This window comes from Drosophila kikkawai, chromosome 3R (genome assembly GCF_030179895.1).
Source record: "Drosophila kikkawai strain 14028-0561.14 chromosome 3R, DkikHiC1v2, whole genome shotgun sequence".
Classification (NCBI taxonomy): Eukaryota; Metazoa; Arthropoda; class Insecta; order Diptera; family Drosophilidae; genus Drosophila; species Drosophila kikkawai.
Window position 1 is genome coordinate 12,042,325 of NC_091731.1, and position 13,123 is coordinate 12,055,447.

General features: G+C 45.2%; 5 protein-coding genes across 7 annotated transcripts; 2 read left to right on the forward strand and 3 right to left on the reverse strand.

The window, feature by feature from the left end:
* The first annotated feature begins 1,383 nt into the window (after positions 1-1,383).
* LOC108073241 (uncharacterized) lies at positions 1,384-2,722 on the forward strand. The gene is made up of 2 exons (XM_017164795.2): positions 1,384-1,570; positions 1,626-2,722. Exons 1-2 carry the CDS (start codon positions 1,541-1,543, stop codon positions 2,559-2,561), a joined length of 966 nt encoding a protein of 321 aa, XP_017020284.1. The 5' UTR covers positions 1,384-1,540; the 3' UTR covers positions 2,562-2,722.
* Positions 2,712-7,439, reverse strand: rump (heterogeneous nuclear ribonucleoprotein rumpelstiltskin). 2 transcript variants are annotated; one of them, XM_017164793.3, is made up of 5 exons: positions 7,287-7,439; positions 6,542-7,149; positions 5,148-5,286; positions 3,158-4,292; positions 2,712-3,099 (listed from the first exon to the last, which is right to left on the reverse strand). In XM_017164793.3, exons 2-5 carry the CDS (start codon positions 7,141-7,143, stop codon positions 3,044-3,046), a joined length of 1,932 nt encoding a protein of 643 aa, XP_017020282.1. In that variant the 5' UTR covers positions 7,144-7,149; positions 7,287-7,439; the 3' UTR covers positions 2,712-3,043. The 2 variants fall into 2 exon arrangements, with proteins under 2 accessions (XP_017020282.1, XP_017020283.1); XM_017164794.3 differs by lacking the exons at positions 2,712-3,099; positions 5,148-5,286 and having other exon boundaries at positions 4,073-4,292.
* Positions 7,440-7,757: 318 nt separating this feature from the next.
* Ras85D (ras-like protein 1) lies at positions 7,758-10,178 on the reverse strand. Of its 2 annotated transcripts, none has more exons than XM_017164810.3 (4): positions 9,924-10,178; positions 9,292-9,584; positions 8,975-9,231; positions 7,758-8,907 (listed from the first exon to the last, which is right to left on the reverse strand). In XM_017164810.3, exons 2-4 carry the CDS (start codon positions 9,428-9,430, stop codon positions 8,734-8,736), a joined length of 570 nt encoding a protein of 189 aa, XP_017020299.1. In that variant the 5' UTR covers positions 9,431-9,584; positions 9,924-10,178; the 3' UTR covers positions 7,758-8,733. The 2 variants fall into 2 exon arrangements, with proteins under 2 accessions (XP_017020299.1, XP_070143088.1); XM_070286987.1 differs by lacking the exon at positions 9,924-10,178 and adding an exon at positions 9,688-9,853.
* Positions 10,179-10,359: 181 nt separating this feature from the next.
* Rlb1 lies at positions 10,360-11,894 on the forward strand. The gene is made up of 2 exons (XM_017164748.2): positions 10,360-10,443; positions 10,500-11,894. Exons 1-2 carry the CDS (start codon positions 10,396-10,398, stop codon positions 11,859-11,861), a joined length of 1,410 nt encoding a protein of 469 aa, XP_017020237.1. The 5' UTR covers positions 10,360-10,395; the 3' UTR covers positions 11,862-11,894.
* mRpL47 (mitochondrial ribosomal protein L47) lies at positions 11,873-12,967 on the reverse strand. Its single transcript, XM_017164749.3, has 4 exons — positions 12,807-12,967; positions 12,463-12,733; positions 12,130-12,407; positions 11,873-12,072 (listed from the first exon to the last, which is right to left on the reverse strand). The coding sequence occupies exons 1-4, from the start codon at positions 12,908-12,910 to the stop codon at positions 11,922-11,924; spliced, it is 804 nt and encodes a 267-aa protein (XP_017020238.1). The 5' UTR covers positions 12,911-12,967; the 3' UTR covers positions 11,873-11,921.
* Between the last annotated feature and the right edge of the window lie 156 nt (positions 12,968-13,123).

The window sequence follows — 13,123 nt, forward strand, 5'->3', positions numbered from 1 at the left end:
ATAAATATAAGTGTGTGCAGCAGCAGTGCCAATTAGGGACAGATACTTATGTCTCGGCACATGAGCAACATCTGTGCCCCTTTTATCCAAAAAAAAACATGTATATATATACATAAATCCAACTGGAAGAGAGAATCTCTGGCAGCACTTTCGAGGGAGGGAGGAGCAAGTGCCCCTGAAACGGTAGCAGGTGCTGCCACAGGAGCACTCGAAAAACAATTCAATCTGGCTGGGAAAATGGACCGACTCTCAAGGTCGAAGGGTGCTTCCACGGCGGGTGCTGTGCCTCCTCCCTCCGACAAAGAATCAAATTCGCCCAGGGAAGGGGCGATCAAGAATAGCACAGAGGCAGCAGGCGACAAAAGATAATATTGCATTGCGTTTCCATTTCCCGTTTCCGGTCGGGTTTTGCCTGCCAGCTGAGCTGAGTACGGATCGTCCGGATCGTACGGATCGGATCGAAGCGAAGCGGAGGGGGCGGGAGTGCACGGTTGCTATTTCTGAACAGCACTCATATACTATATCTTATCTGGTGTACGGCGTCTGCAGCAGCGAATAATGAGGGTGAGGGCGAGCTGGAGTGACAAAAACAAATATAACGAGCTCCAATAACAACAAGGTGACAAGCTAGAACTGTTCTCAAATCAAATATGTTTTATTAAAAGTAATTGCTGTTGCTATAGCAATTTAATAATGAATAGATCGATGGCCTAAAGAACTGAATTAGTGCAAATATTATTTACAGCTATTTTATAAAAAAAAAAATTTAATTTATTTACCTTATTTAACAGAAACAAGAAAGGAAATTAACTTCGGGAAGCCGAAAATATTATACTCTTGCCATAGGATCACAGAATCGAATCAAAAATAAATCATAACTAAGCCAAAAAATGCATTAATTTCCATTCGGAAAGCTTTTCTGTGTTAGTTAATCTGAATACTACATTTTAAGTTTAAAAAAACAAATTTTTTTGGAATTTTTGAAAATTTTAACGATGTAACTTATCAAATTTTGAAAAAAACACAAAAATATTTTTTTTATGCAACCATGTCATGCTGATCAATAATATATATGATTTATTTCCTCAATTTTATTCTAAGACTACTTTTGAAATTTAACGAATTTCCAACGAAAAAATGTTGTTTTTTTTAAAAACGAATAGAACTTCCCTGACCTTAGCAACCCCAAACCTTTTACCTTTTAATATTATTGAAGAATCTAGAATTTCCTTTTTTGAAATATAAAAGTATTCGATCACAGGTCTATCGATGTATCGATATTACGATTTTATGGCATCCCTAAATAAACGTGTAAAATATATGAATAACATTTTTGTAAACAAAGCAACCTGAGCTTTTTTTCTTAATTTGAGTCAAAGCCCTGACATCCAAAAATATATATTAAATATAACAAGTTTTAATAGGGAGAAACTCTTAAATATCCGCTAAATCGCGATATAAATATTCCTCGTATTCGATATACCGCTCTTTTGAACGTTTTTCAACACTATCTGCATTTTGTGTATAAAAAACAACGAAAATGCCCGAAAGCGACGTGACTAAAATGAAGGTACGTGATTTATCTTAAAGGTTCGATTGTGTGTGACCTGGAGTATCTTCCCTAGGTGGCGGACCTGAAGCGCGAGCTGAAGCTCCGGGGCCTCACCGTGAATGGCAACAAGACGGAACTCCAGGACCGCTTGCAGACGGCGCTACTGGAGGGAGACATTTCCCTGGAAGACTCGGCCATAGCTGATGCCATTGACGACGACGATGTGTCTCTAACCGATGAAGATGAGCACAAGCTGCTGGGAGTCGAGCATGACGACGTCGAAGATGAGCTGCTCAAGAGTCCAGTCAGCACTCCCACCACCGTCTCCGTGCCCGATTTGCTGGCGGAGAAGGAGGAGACGTCGAGCGCAGCCCCGGCTGCAACAGCTTCTTCGCCGGCAAAGAAAATTGTGCTCAAGCGAAACAATTCCCTGACGGTCACAGGCACTGCCACAGGCTCGGGCACAACGACTTCCAAGGAGAACGAAGCACCCGCCGCAGCTACTGGCAATGAGACTACCGGAGAGACCCCGATCAAGAAGCACAAGCCCATCGTGGTGGGACCCAGGACCGAAGGCGACAAGCCATCGGTGGATAAGAAACTCAGCGAGTTGACCGCTCAAGAGCGATTGGAGCTGCGGGCCAAGAAGTTTGGCATCACGACAACACCAGCCGCCGCCGCAGCAGCTTCGCCGGCAGCGTCAGTCAACAAATCCTCGAGCGCCTCCATAACGGCCAACAAGGGCAACAAGGAGACAGACGAGCAGCAGAAGGAGGCCCTCAAACGTCGCGCCGAACGCTTCGGATGCGTGGTTCCCGACAAAACCCCCAAGGCTGCGGCCGACGAGCGATTGCAAAAGCGAAAGGAGCGATTCGGAGCTCCAGCTGGAACTCCAGCTGCAACAGCGACGCCTGGCACAACGGAATCAAAGGACGTCTGGTCGGAGAAGGCACGCGCACGCTTGGAAAGATTCAAAACCACACCGGTTGCAGCTGAGACCACCAAATAGAATTACCAGGAATTAATTTCGTAGGCAAGCAGAATCACAATTGTAATAATTTCTATCGTTTATGGACGAGCTATCAATCATTCAATCACGCATCTAACCCCAAAGCCACCAATGCTTGTAGCAACTAAGCAAATGTTTAATAAACGTACATTTCAATACTAGACCTCAACTTTCTTGGGATTCACATGGTTTTATTGACTTTAATTCAATGACTTAAAAAATAGTTTAATTTTCGTCTTCAAATGTTGATGGATCTTCTTGGTCTTGGGTTTGTTGTTGTTGTTGTTGTTGCTTTTGGAACGTCAATAATCATAATATTAGCTTGTATAATAATATGCGTATGTTTATATATAAAAGTTACACAGTACATGTGGGTTTGTCGTGGATGCCAGCGTGAAATAAGGAAAATCTATTTGTGGCTCGTCTGAGGCTCCTCCGACAACCGATGAATGAATTTTTGGAAAAATGGATTTTGGATTGACTTAAAAGTAAGTTACTTTAATGTTGCGACCATCCAGACGGGATCCATCCATTAACGCTGCAAAGAAAGCCAGAGATTAGTATGTTTGAGCAGTGGAATCACAGGTGTAACTCACCTATGGCCAGTTCGGCATCACGCTCCTTGAAGAAGCGCACAACGCCAACGTCATTTCCACGAATTTCGGCAAACTTGACATCGCCAATCTCACGGAACTTGTCGCGCAACGTTTGCCAGGTGCAGCTCATGGGAACATTCTTGATGATAATGGTGTCCGACTTGCGAGCGCCGCCTCCAACATTATTGGAACCCACATTCGAGTTGCCCACATTGTTGCCGCCTCCATAGATATCCAGTTGATTTACTGAGTTGTAGTCATTGCTGTCCTGTCCGCCTCCTCCATTGCCACCGCCCACACCGGAGCTGCTGTAGGCATTGTATCCCACATTGCCGCCAGAGACTCCGCCCCCACCACTGTAGTTGCCGCCCGAGCTGTAGTTATTGCCGCCTCCGGTGCCGCCGCTGCTGTAGTTGTTGGACAGGCCAACATTGCTGCTGGCCAGGGCATCGTCGTTGCCGCCCGAGTTTCCAAGATTTAGGCCAAGGTTGCTCAGCGACGAGGTGAGCAAGGGGTTGCTTAAGCCGGCTCCTTGGCTACCCAGGTTGCCAACCACAGCGGCCAGCAGGCTGGGATTGAGATTGTTCAAGTTCAATCCACCGGCACCAGAGTTGTTGCCCAGACTGGGCTTCTGTACCGGAGCCACGGGGGATGGCTGAACCGCTGAATTATTGCCGAACATCACACCGGTGAGGTTGTTCAATAGATTGGTCGCGTTGCTAACGGCGCTGCCGCCTCCGCCGCCAGCAGCCACTGCTCCAAGCTGACCACCTTGCTGGACACCGCCGAGCAGCTGGCCCTGGCTCTGACCTCCGTTGGGTAGATTGTGGGCCACGTCCTTCAGTGGCTCTCCGTTGGGTCCCAGGCCGATGCCCACGCCACCCAAACCCTCAGGGAGCTTCAGTCCCTCGTTCTTGTCCGGAATGCGGTCCAGACGCACGGTCATGCGTCGATCGAAGAGCATTTGGCGATCCAGCATAGATATGGCCTGCACAGCCTCAACAGGATGGTCGTATTCAATTACAGCAAAGCCACGACTATGGCCCTCCTTGTCCAGGGAAAGATCTACGCTTTGCACCTTTCCGGCCAGCTTGAATACCTGCTTGAGCTTCTTGTTATCCACCTTGTAGTCCAGCTGCAGGGAGTTGAAAAGAGCGAATTAGTGGGGGTGAAACTCCGATGGCTTTGCCACTGAAATGGTTTCGAGAGGTGGTGACCAGGCTGAATCGTCCCGCTGTCCTTCGGCAAAACCATGTTGCTTGCTAAGCTACGTTTGGCGATTGATGATGAGAATCCCAAACAGAATCAATCCATCGGCATGAGCAGAAACCGAAAACCATAGCCCAAGATGACGCCGACGTTCTAAAGCTGCAACTGCTTCATATTTATAACCCATTTCCCAGGAGTGGTAGTAGTAGTATTCGCGGATTCAACAGTTGTGGGAAGTGTAAAACGGTAAGGACACTGCAACCAACCAGATACAAAAGGGACGAGTCGGGAAACCATCAAAATTCGTTGTTGCCGAAGACGAGTAGGTATCAAAACCAAGTAAACCAAAGAAAATTAAAACGGATTAAGAGTGCTGATTTTGAACGTCACGCGGAGAAGGAACCCAATTCCGACGCGAAGCCACAACATTATTTACGAAGGATTGAGGCCTTATCTCTGGTCAAGTTTTATAATCATTACGAATTAACATGTCGTTTCATTTCTGTAAGCCTTAAAGGTTGCACACACACAAACGATATGTCAAAAGGAACCCAAAGGAAAAGGATTGCTGAGGATGAGGTCAATATTCCAACCAAGACTAGTAAACAGAGACAGAGAGAGAGAGCGTCCGAAGGGTGTGATCATCTATGTACCTGGGTTATAAATACGAAACAGAACCCCCATAAAAGTGTAAAACGCAACAGCATATTTGTACTTTGGTCCAGTCCAGTTGAATAGTATACATAGGATTATTTGGATTTTTATAAAACAATATACTCACATTAGCAACAAAAACCTTATTATGCAAAGGTCCACTTATGCCAAGACTCTCCAAAAACGAAGCGGAAAGCCCATACAAATTGTAATTCGACGAATTATTATAATCATTTGACATCATGTTAAAATTATTACGCCCAGATCTAGAAAAAGAGAATCCAAATTCCAGAGAAACAATAACAAATAGCAGAGGTGAGGTAAGCTTCAGCTACGACGGAGTAGGATGCCAAGAGAGCCGCAGGATCTACAGACTTCTTTTTACTTTCTGTTGAGGTGTTGACTCTCGCGCAGCACAAATCGAGCTAATTTTAAAATCAGTGTAAAGTGAGCTCCAGGTGAAAAGTTTACTACAAAATTCACATTCTGATCGCAGTTATATATCGTACATAGATTTTCCAGCATCCTAAATATAAATATTAGAAATATTCTTATCAAGCAACAAAAATCCTTTGATCGAAACTTGATCATATTAAAGCTTCAAAGTCGATTAGTTAGATCCAAAGACTGCTTAAAATCCAAAAAACGTAGTTCGCTGGTAAGAGCATTCATAGTCAATAACGCTTAGAGTTTAAAATTACTATGGAGAACTGGAAATGTCTATTAAAACAGCTTTTAAAATAAGAAATTTCACGTGTGCCTGGCTATCTTTATGTTTTACAATATCTTGGCTTCATTTAAAATGAATCATTTCCTAGCCAATAAATCCAAACACTTTGTAGGAAAATCTGCAGCCTAAGTACCAATAGGTTAGTTGCTTACAACTTTTAAAACTTTTGGAAGAAGATCCGTTTAGCTTCGATCACTAGCGCTTATAGTTAAAAATTATTAACTGCGAATGTATACTAAAACAGCAATTGAAATAAGAAACAAACATGTGTCTGGCTACCTCTTTTTGTTTTACAATCTTTTAGTCTTATTAAAAGTTAATCATCTCCTAGAGAATAAACACAAACACTTCCATGGAAAATCTGCAGCTTAAATAACAATTTGTTAGTTCCTTAAATGTTGTCTTAAATTAATCATCCGCATCAGTAAACTTTTGGAAGAAGAGCCGCTTAATTTCAATCACTTTAAAACTGAAACTCGACGTAAATGGTAATCCAATAAATTTAAAGAACTCGGCTCTAAGATGATAATTACATAACCGACCACTGCAAGCAGATTTTCACTCCTACATTCAACTCCTGATTATATTCCTGGCTTACAAAGATACGTATATGGTGAATTATTCCGTTTCATTCAAAAGAGCAAACGGTAGATACACATATTAATAAAAAACCACTGCCAGTTGAGAAGCTTGTGAAAATTGTGTGATATATGCGGCCTACGAACTCTGCTTTCCTGCTCCAACACATCAAAGAAGACACAATAAAGGCGTTAAAGCATACAGGTACTTACAATCTGTCATCGTCACGTCGGGAGAATCCACGATCGCGGTCGTCCATGTGGTCACGGCCACCGCCACCATTGCCGCCTCCACCACCACCGCCGCCGCCGCCACCGTTTCCTCCGCCTCCGCCGCCGGCGCCATCACGCACAATCCGGCCGTACTGGTCACGCTGCTCGCCATGATCCTCCTTTACGACCAGTTCTCGGCCGTTGACCTCGTAGCGGTTCATCTTCTCCATGGCCTTTTGCACATTCTCCGGATCCTTGAACTCAACAATCCCGCAGCCGCGCGCCTTGCCGCTCTCGTCGTGGAAGAGCTGCACATACTCGATGGAGCCGACGATGCGGCGGAACAGATCCTTCAGGTCTTGCCATCGGTAATCGTACGGAATGTTTGAGATGTACACCCGACAGTTGCGGCGCTCGCGGCTCCGGTCACGAATATTGTTGTTGCCGCCGCCTCCCCCTCCACCGCCGCCGTTGCCACCCAGGTTTCCACCGGCGTTTCCATTGCCGTCGGCGTCCGAGAATCTAGAGCCACGCGCCCCCCGCCCACGTCGATCGCGCTCCTTCTCACGGTTCTCCACAGCGATGCCCGCATCCATGTTCATCGTTGTCTGAAAGGGAATCGAATGCAAATGCACCGGAAATCCATGTAGAACGCACACAACTTTGTGTAGCGGCGTCGCGAAAACAAGATGGCGGACGCATCCAGAGTTTTTCGTTTTCGCACACCTCTGCCGGCTTTACTCACCTATTTGCTGATTGGCTTAGTTGACCGCGTTCCAGATCTATTCCACTATGTTTTAATTATGCAATACAGCTGTTTAAAAGTATTAAAATCTCGGAGATCAATAGAACGCAGTAGAATTTTTGCACAGCTATTGTCAGTGTGGCCAGATGAAGCTTGGCTTTCCCCTAAAAAATCTCAAAACCCAGAACATTTCTGTCGCGGCTTCTGGGCACACTAAAACACTGAAAGAAATAATCTTAGGTACATATTTAAGAGTATTTAAATAACAGATACATTTTTATGTAAATCATTTATTAAATTCAATTTATATTTTATATATTTTAATTTCCATAACTCTCTGGAATTGAATGGGGATTACAAATTGTCATAAATAATAATTTTATCGCCATAAGTTTGATTTCGTTTAATTGAAGGATATAAACGGATTTAAAAATATACTATTAGAGTTAAGTTAAAAACAATATTAAAAGATAGTTGGTAAATAGTACACACAATCGATTTATTTCGTTCCTTTTTGTATGGCAAAAATTAATACAAAAAATTAAATATTAAATGTATGTATGTATGTATAAAAAGCTTAAAGCAAACTATATAATGTAAATTTAATTGGCTGCTTGTTTTCTCTCTGATCTGTCAGTATGGTAAGTTGAAAGAAAGGCCTACCTCAAAAACTCATGCGAACTACAATTTCTGCATCTTAGCACCACTAAATCAGATTTTTTTGTGCGACAATCGCGGTGAGCTTATCGGTTGAATTGTTTGTTCTTTTCTATGATGAGTACTAATGGAATTCTGCTCGTGCGTGCGTGTGTGCAGGAAGAGAACGAGCCGACGACGACTCGTTACAAGTTGTAGCTTAGAACCAACCAATGGTGGTGATAAGGAGGCTCGGGATGAATATTTATCTGTTTACATTCGTTTATCTCGGGTTTAAGCACGGATTATCTTGCAAAGTACAAACAATGGATTGAGTTTAGGGCTGGTTTGAAAACAAATGGTTATAGCAGCTGAACCAAGGCAGTTACAACAGTATTCATAGTTTATATGTAGAGGTACATATTAATTTTCGATTTGCTTCGTTCGTTTTTGTTTGTTTGTTATTGTTAATACTCTTAAAAGGGCGCCACGCAACCTTTCAAACGACACAAAACACACACATTCACAAAATCATTTCGACGTACATAAAACTCTAGTTACTTAAATTAATTACAATTTCTTTCTTTTTATCTGACAATTGCACCGACTAACACTCTCCCACATCTGTGTGCTCGTGTGTGTGTGTGTGTGAGTTCGCTTCGTAAGTGTGCGTGGAGCAGAGAGTCCAAAATGGGCGAACATTTCGATCCCGAGACGATTCACGATCCGCGATCCGATCCGCCGCCACACATACAGACAAACAGGCGACATTTGAGGAAATAAAAAGTTAATAAAACCAATGCAAGGCCGTTTACAGCATTTTACATTTAAATCTACGATTCGGCTTGTTCATTTTGCGGCCCCTCCGTCCCTTGTTGTCCTTGTCTTTGCGGATCTCGCGCACCAGTGTGTAAAATGCATCGTCCACGCCCATGCGCGTCTTCGCGGATGTCTCAATGTATGGAATGCCGTATTGTTTGGCCACCTTGGAATAAAAAAAAAACAAAATTAAAGTTAAACTGGATAACTTAACTTGCCATTCCTCTACTCACCTCTCTTGCCTGCTCGTTGTTTACGTTCCACGAGGCCAGATCACATTTGTTGCCCACTAGCACCATGGGCACCTCCTCTGCGTCCTTAACCCGCTTGATCTGCTCGCGGTAGGTGCCGATGTCCTCGAAAGACTTTGCACTGTTCACGGCAAAGACCAGCAAGAAGCCCTCACCGGTGCGCATGTACTGATCCCGCATGGCGGAATACTCCTCTTGGCCGGCGGTGTCCAGGATATCCAGTAGGCAAGTCTCCCCATCTACGAGAGCAAACAGAGTCAAGGAATTCGCATATTTAAACGCTTAAGCGCAGAACTCACCTATAACCACTTGCTTGCGGTAGGAGTCCTCGATTGTGGGGTCGTACTCGTCCACGAAATGGTTCTGGATTAGCTGGATGGTCAGTGCCGATTTGCCCACGCCGCCGGCACCAACCACGACCAGTTTGTATTCCGTCATTTGGCGTTTGTTTTCGATTGGCCGTAGTCGCAGTCACAGTCGCAGTCTCTCTCGCGATCGAAGTTTCTCACTTGTATGAGCCCGCAGCTGCAGTCCCTCTCCGTGTCCGTGCCTTTATCAGTATATGGGTGTGTGTGTGTGTGTGTGAGTCGGGCTGCAAGTAGAGTAAATTATTAATTAAGATTGATTAAAATAAATTAAACGCATAATTAGGCACGAATTAATGCACTGAGTCACTTCGGATGGTGCTCACTCACACACGCGCACGCACGCACACAGGCCACAAAGAGATCAATGACTCAAAGTGCTGCAGGCCCCAGGCCCTGCTGTATGCATATTAATTCTTCCCGTCTCTTGCGCACAGTTTTCCACGGTTTAGTTATTGATTGACTTTATGGCAATTACGAATTGAGAGGCATTTAGCCGCTCCCAGTATTGCTTCTAGTGTTTTTCTTTCTTTTCTTTCGCCTGCCGGGGCTGCACAGATGCGGACCTTCTTTGTTGCTGCCTTCTCGGCTAGCTCCTCCTTGTTTTTCCGCTCCTCTCTCCCTCTAGCTACACGCCGCAGTTGCTGGGCACTTTTCACTTTCGCGATTATCAGTTCGACAGGTGCAACGGCGGACAAGTGCACGACTCGTAATTAGTGCACTGTAATTGCAATAACAATTCGCGGAGGAAAACAATAAATTCGTATCTAAATTTCTGCAGGTGCTTCTTCTTCTACTTTGTCGCCATTTTGCTTTGGCCAGTGCTGCCAGATGCGGGTTGGGCTTTCCCCTAAAAAATCCCGCAGTTTTAAATTTCCCTTATGAACGCGCGATCTGGCACTTTTGGTCGCTCGCGCACGCAAAGTCTGGCAGCACTGGATCACCAGTGAACGAGCGGTCAGCGTTGCCAGACTGTTTTAGTACTAAAAATACTGTTCAACAGCATGGTAGAGCTGGTAGTTTTTCGATACATCGCCGATGTTTTTCCAAGTCTACAGCATGGACAAATTGAAATTTAACAACTTGGTAAATAAAGGCGTTTTATTTGATAACTGGCTGCTAAATCATAAGTATTCCAACAGGTGATATCCAACAAGAAGCTGATCCAGAAGGCACGTGCCCAGACCATCGCCAAACTCGTCCAAAAGTTGAGAAAGTCAAAGGATGGCCTGGCCAAGAATCCGGACAGCGAAAAGGAGAAGATTCGTCTGCGGAAGAACAGCGAGTGCCTGGCCCAGCTGAAAACATTAAAGTGCTTGGACATCGTTCGGCAATCTCTGCTCCAGGAAGGCACTAATCCCAATGCAGTGATTGCCAGCGAACGCTCCACTCCGGACGAACTAGGCATCGCCATGCTGCGGCTGAACAAAATCATGCATGGATTGGTGGACACGTTTGTGGAGACCCTGAAGCTGACCACCGACAAGGAGGCCAAGTGGCGGGAGGAGATACTGGAGACCAGCAAGCGACGGTTTAAGATCGAGCGAACTGAGGAGAAGAAGAGGAAACGTAAGGAGCTGAAGGACCAAAAGGCGCAGACAAGGAATCGATTGGAGTGGTTGGAGCAGAATAAAGTGGTCGGAGCTGAGAGCACGGAGACTAAAGAAGCTTCCGAAGCCGGCCAAGTGATGACCGAAGAGGAAAACCCATCTGCAATCCAACCAGAGAAGCAGCAGGAAGAAGTTAGTAAAAAGGATAAGCCCACGCCAGCTACAAAGCCAGAGAAGCCGCAACCCAAAAAGAAAAACAAAAACGAGCCCAGACCTCTTAACAAAACAGTAAAACCCCAACGACTTCCACAAAAAGAATTGGTAAACGAAAGCAAGCAAAACCAGCAAAACTTCCAGGAGAAACAAACTCTGCGAGAAATCAAGCCAAAGGAAAGAAAGCAAAATCCTAGTGAGCTTAAAGAAAGGAAACCTAAATCGCGACCAGAAAGAAAGCAAAGCATTGAAGAAGATTCAAAGCCAGACAAAGATCGTCCCACACACGTTGTTGATCCATTTTTCATAACTGAATCTGGGCAGCCATATTTGTCCACCGCTGTGGTTCTTTCGGAGGACAACGAGAGCGAGGCTGAGGAGGAGCAGAGGCCGCCACCAGTCAAACGGTACCGAAGCGACGACCAACGGGCTAGTAATTATCGGGAAAGGCCCGAGAGACAGCCAGGATTTGGCACAAAAAAAGCACACGATGATCGCCATCCCTCCTGGGTAGCCAAGCAGCAAAAGAAACCCGTTATAGGCGACTTCAGGGGTAAAAAGATCACCTTCAGTGAGGATGGGCAGGCGGCAGAGATTAGGGCTCCTAAGATTACTCCTGCTCCCTCGGCTGCCGCTCCCGCATCGACCGAAGGCATGCACCCCTCTTGGGTGGCCAAGCAGAAGTGGAAGCCCAAAATCGCCGACTTCCAGGGTACCAAAATTAAGTTTGACGAGGATTAGCAATAAACAAGTTGATATTATTTGATGGTTTAATTACTAAATAACTGCAATGTTTTCGACCTAAACGTCCACCTTGGGCACATAGTGACCCCGCGCCTTATCCTCGTTTCGCAGCTTGTCCACATTCACATCGGGGAACTTGCGCCGCAGAACATCCAGGTCAAAGTTGGGATTGCGGCGGAGGATCATCATTACCTCGTTGCGAGAACGGCTGTAAAATAGGGTAATTATAAATAGGAAATTGTGGCAACGTCTCTAAAGAACTCACTTCTTGGCCTTGCGCTTGGCGTTGTACAGCTGCTCCCTGTACTTCAGCAGGAACCTGTTCACGGCCCTGCCGCCAAAGCCAATGTTGCGGGACTTGATCCATTTGAGGTTCATGAAGGGCGGCAGAACGTGTTCGCACATTTTATAGTTGACCTGAAGACCGAAGGCATTCTTTACCGCCTTCTGTGGACGCTCTCCCGTCTCTCCTGTCTCCAGAAGGTGATACGCCTTGTTGCGCTCTCGCACTACCGTCTCTAGGTTCTCCATGGAAATCTTCACCTGCGAGTAGGGGTTATGCATGGCGTCGAGTTCTACTAATCGGTTTGTTTGTTACCTTGTCGACGCGCTCGGGATTGGGGAAGATTTCCATTTTGTCGTTGCACTCGTGCTCCATGGTCATCAGCATGTTTCGCTCCTTCAGGAGTACGAACCAGAGCTGGTGAAGCTCCTTGTTGGACTTGATGCGCAGCTCATCTGTCCGCCAGGCGCGGCCCACCTTCACCTCGTTCTCGCTCCAGTGCTTCTTGTCATCGAAGAACTCCATGAGATCTCGGCGAGCGGGTGAAGTGTGCAGTTGAGCATGCGGCGTCTGCAGAGCGGCCGCACTTATTATATAAAAACAAATAGGCAAAGAGTCAAAATTCTGAGTGAAGATCGCGTTTATTCGAGGGCACTCACCTCCAGGCTTGCCATTGCTGCTGCGGTGATGTCAGAAAGCCTTTCACCGTCGCTGCTCGCACAGTTTTCGCCAAATTAAAACATTTAATTAACGTCGAAGACATTTTACCAACAGCTGCGCGACTAAACAGTGTGGCCAGGTGGGATAAACCAAATGAACATTAAAAGAGCCAAACTAGTAAAAGGAAAAATAATTTTCTTAAACCTGTTTTTTAATGTTAATTAAAATCTATAGCATTACTTTTGAGAATTGGCGATATTTTGCAATGCTAGTTTAATTTCCGGTATTTCAGTTTGGTATTAGTTTTCAGTATTTA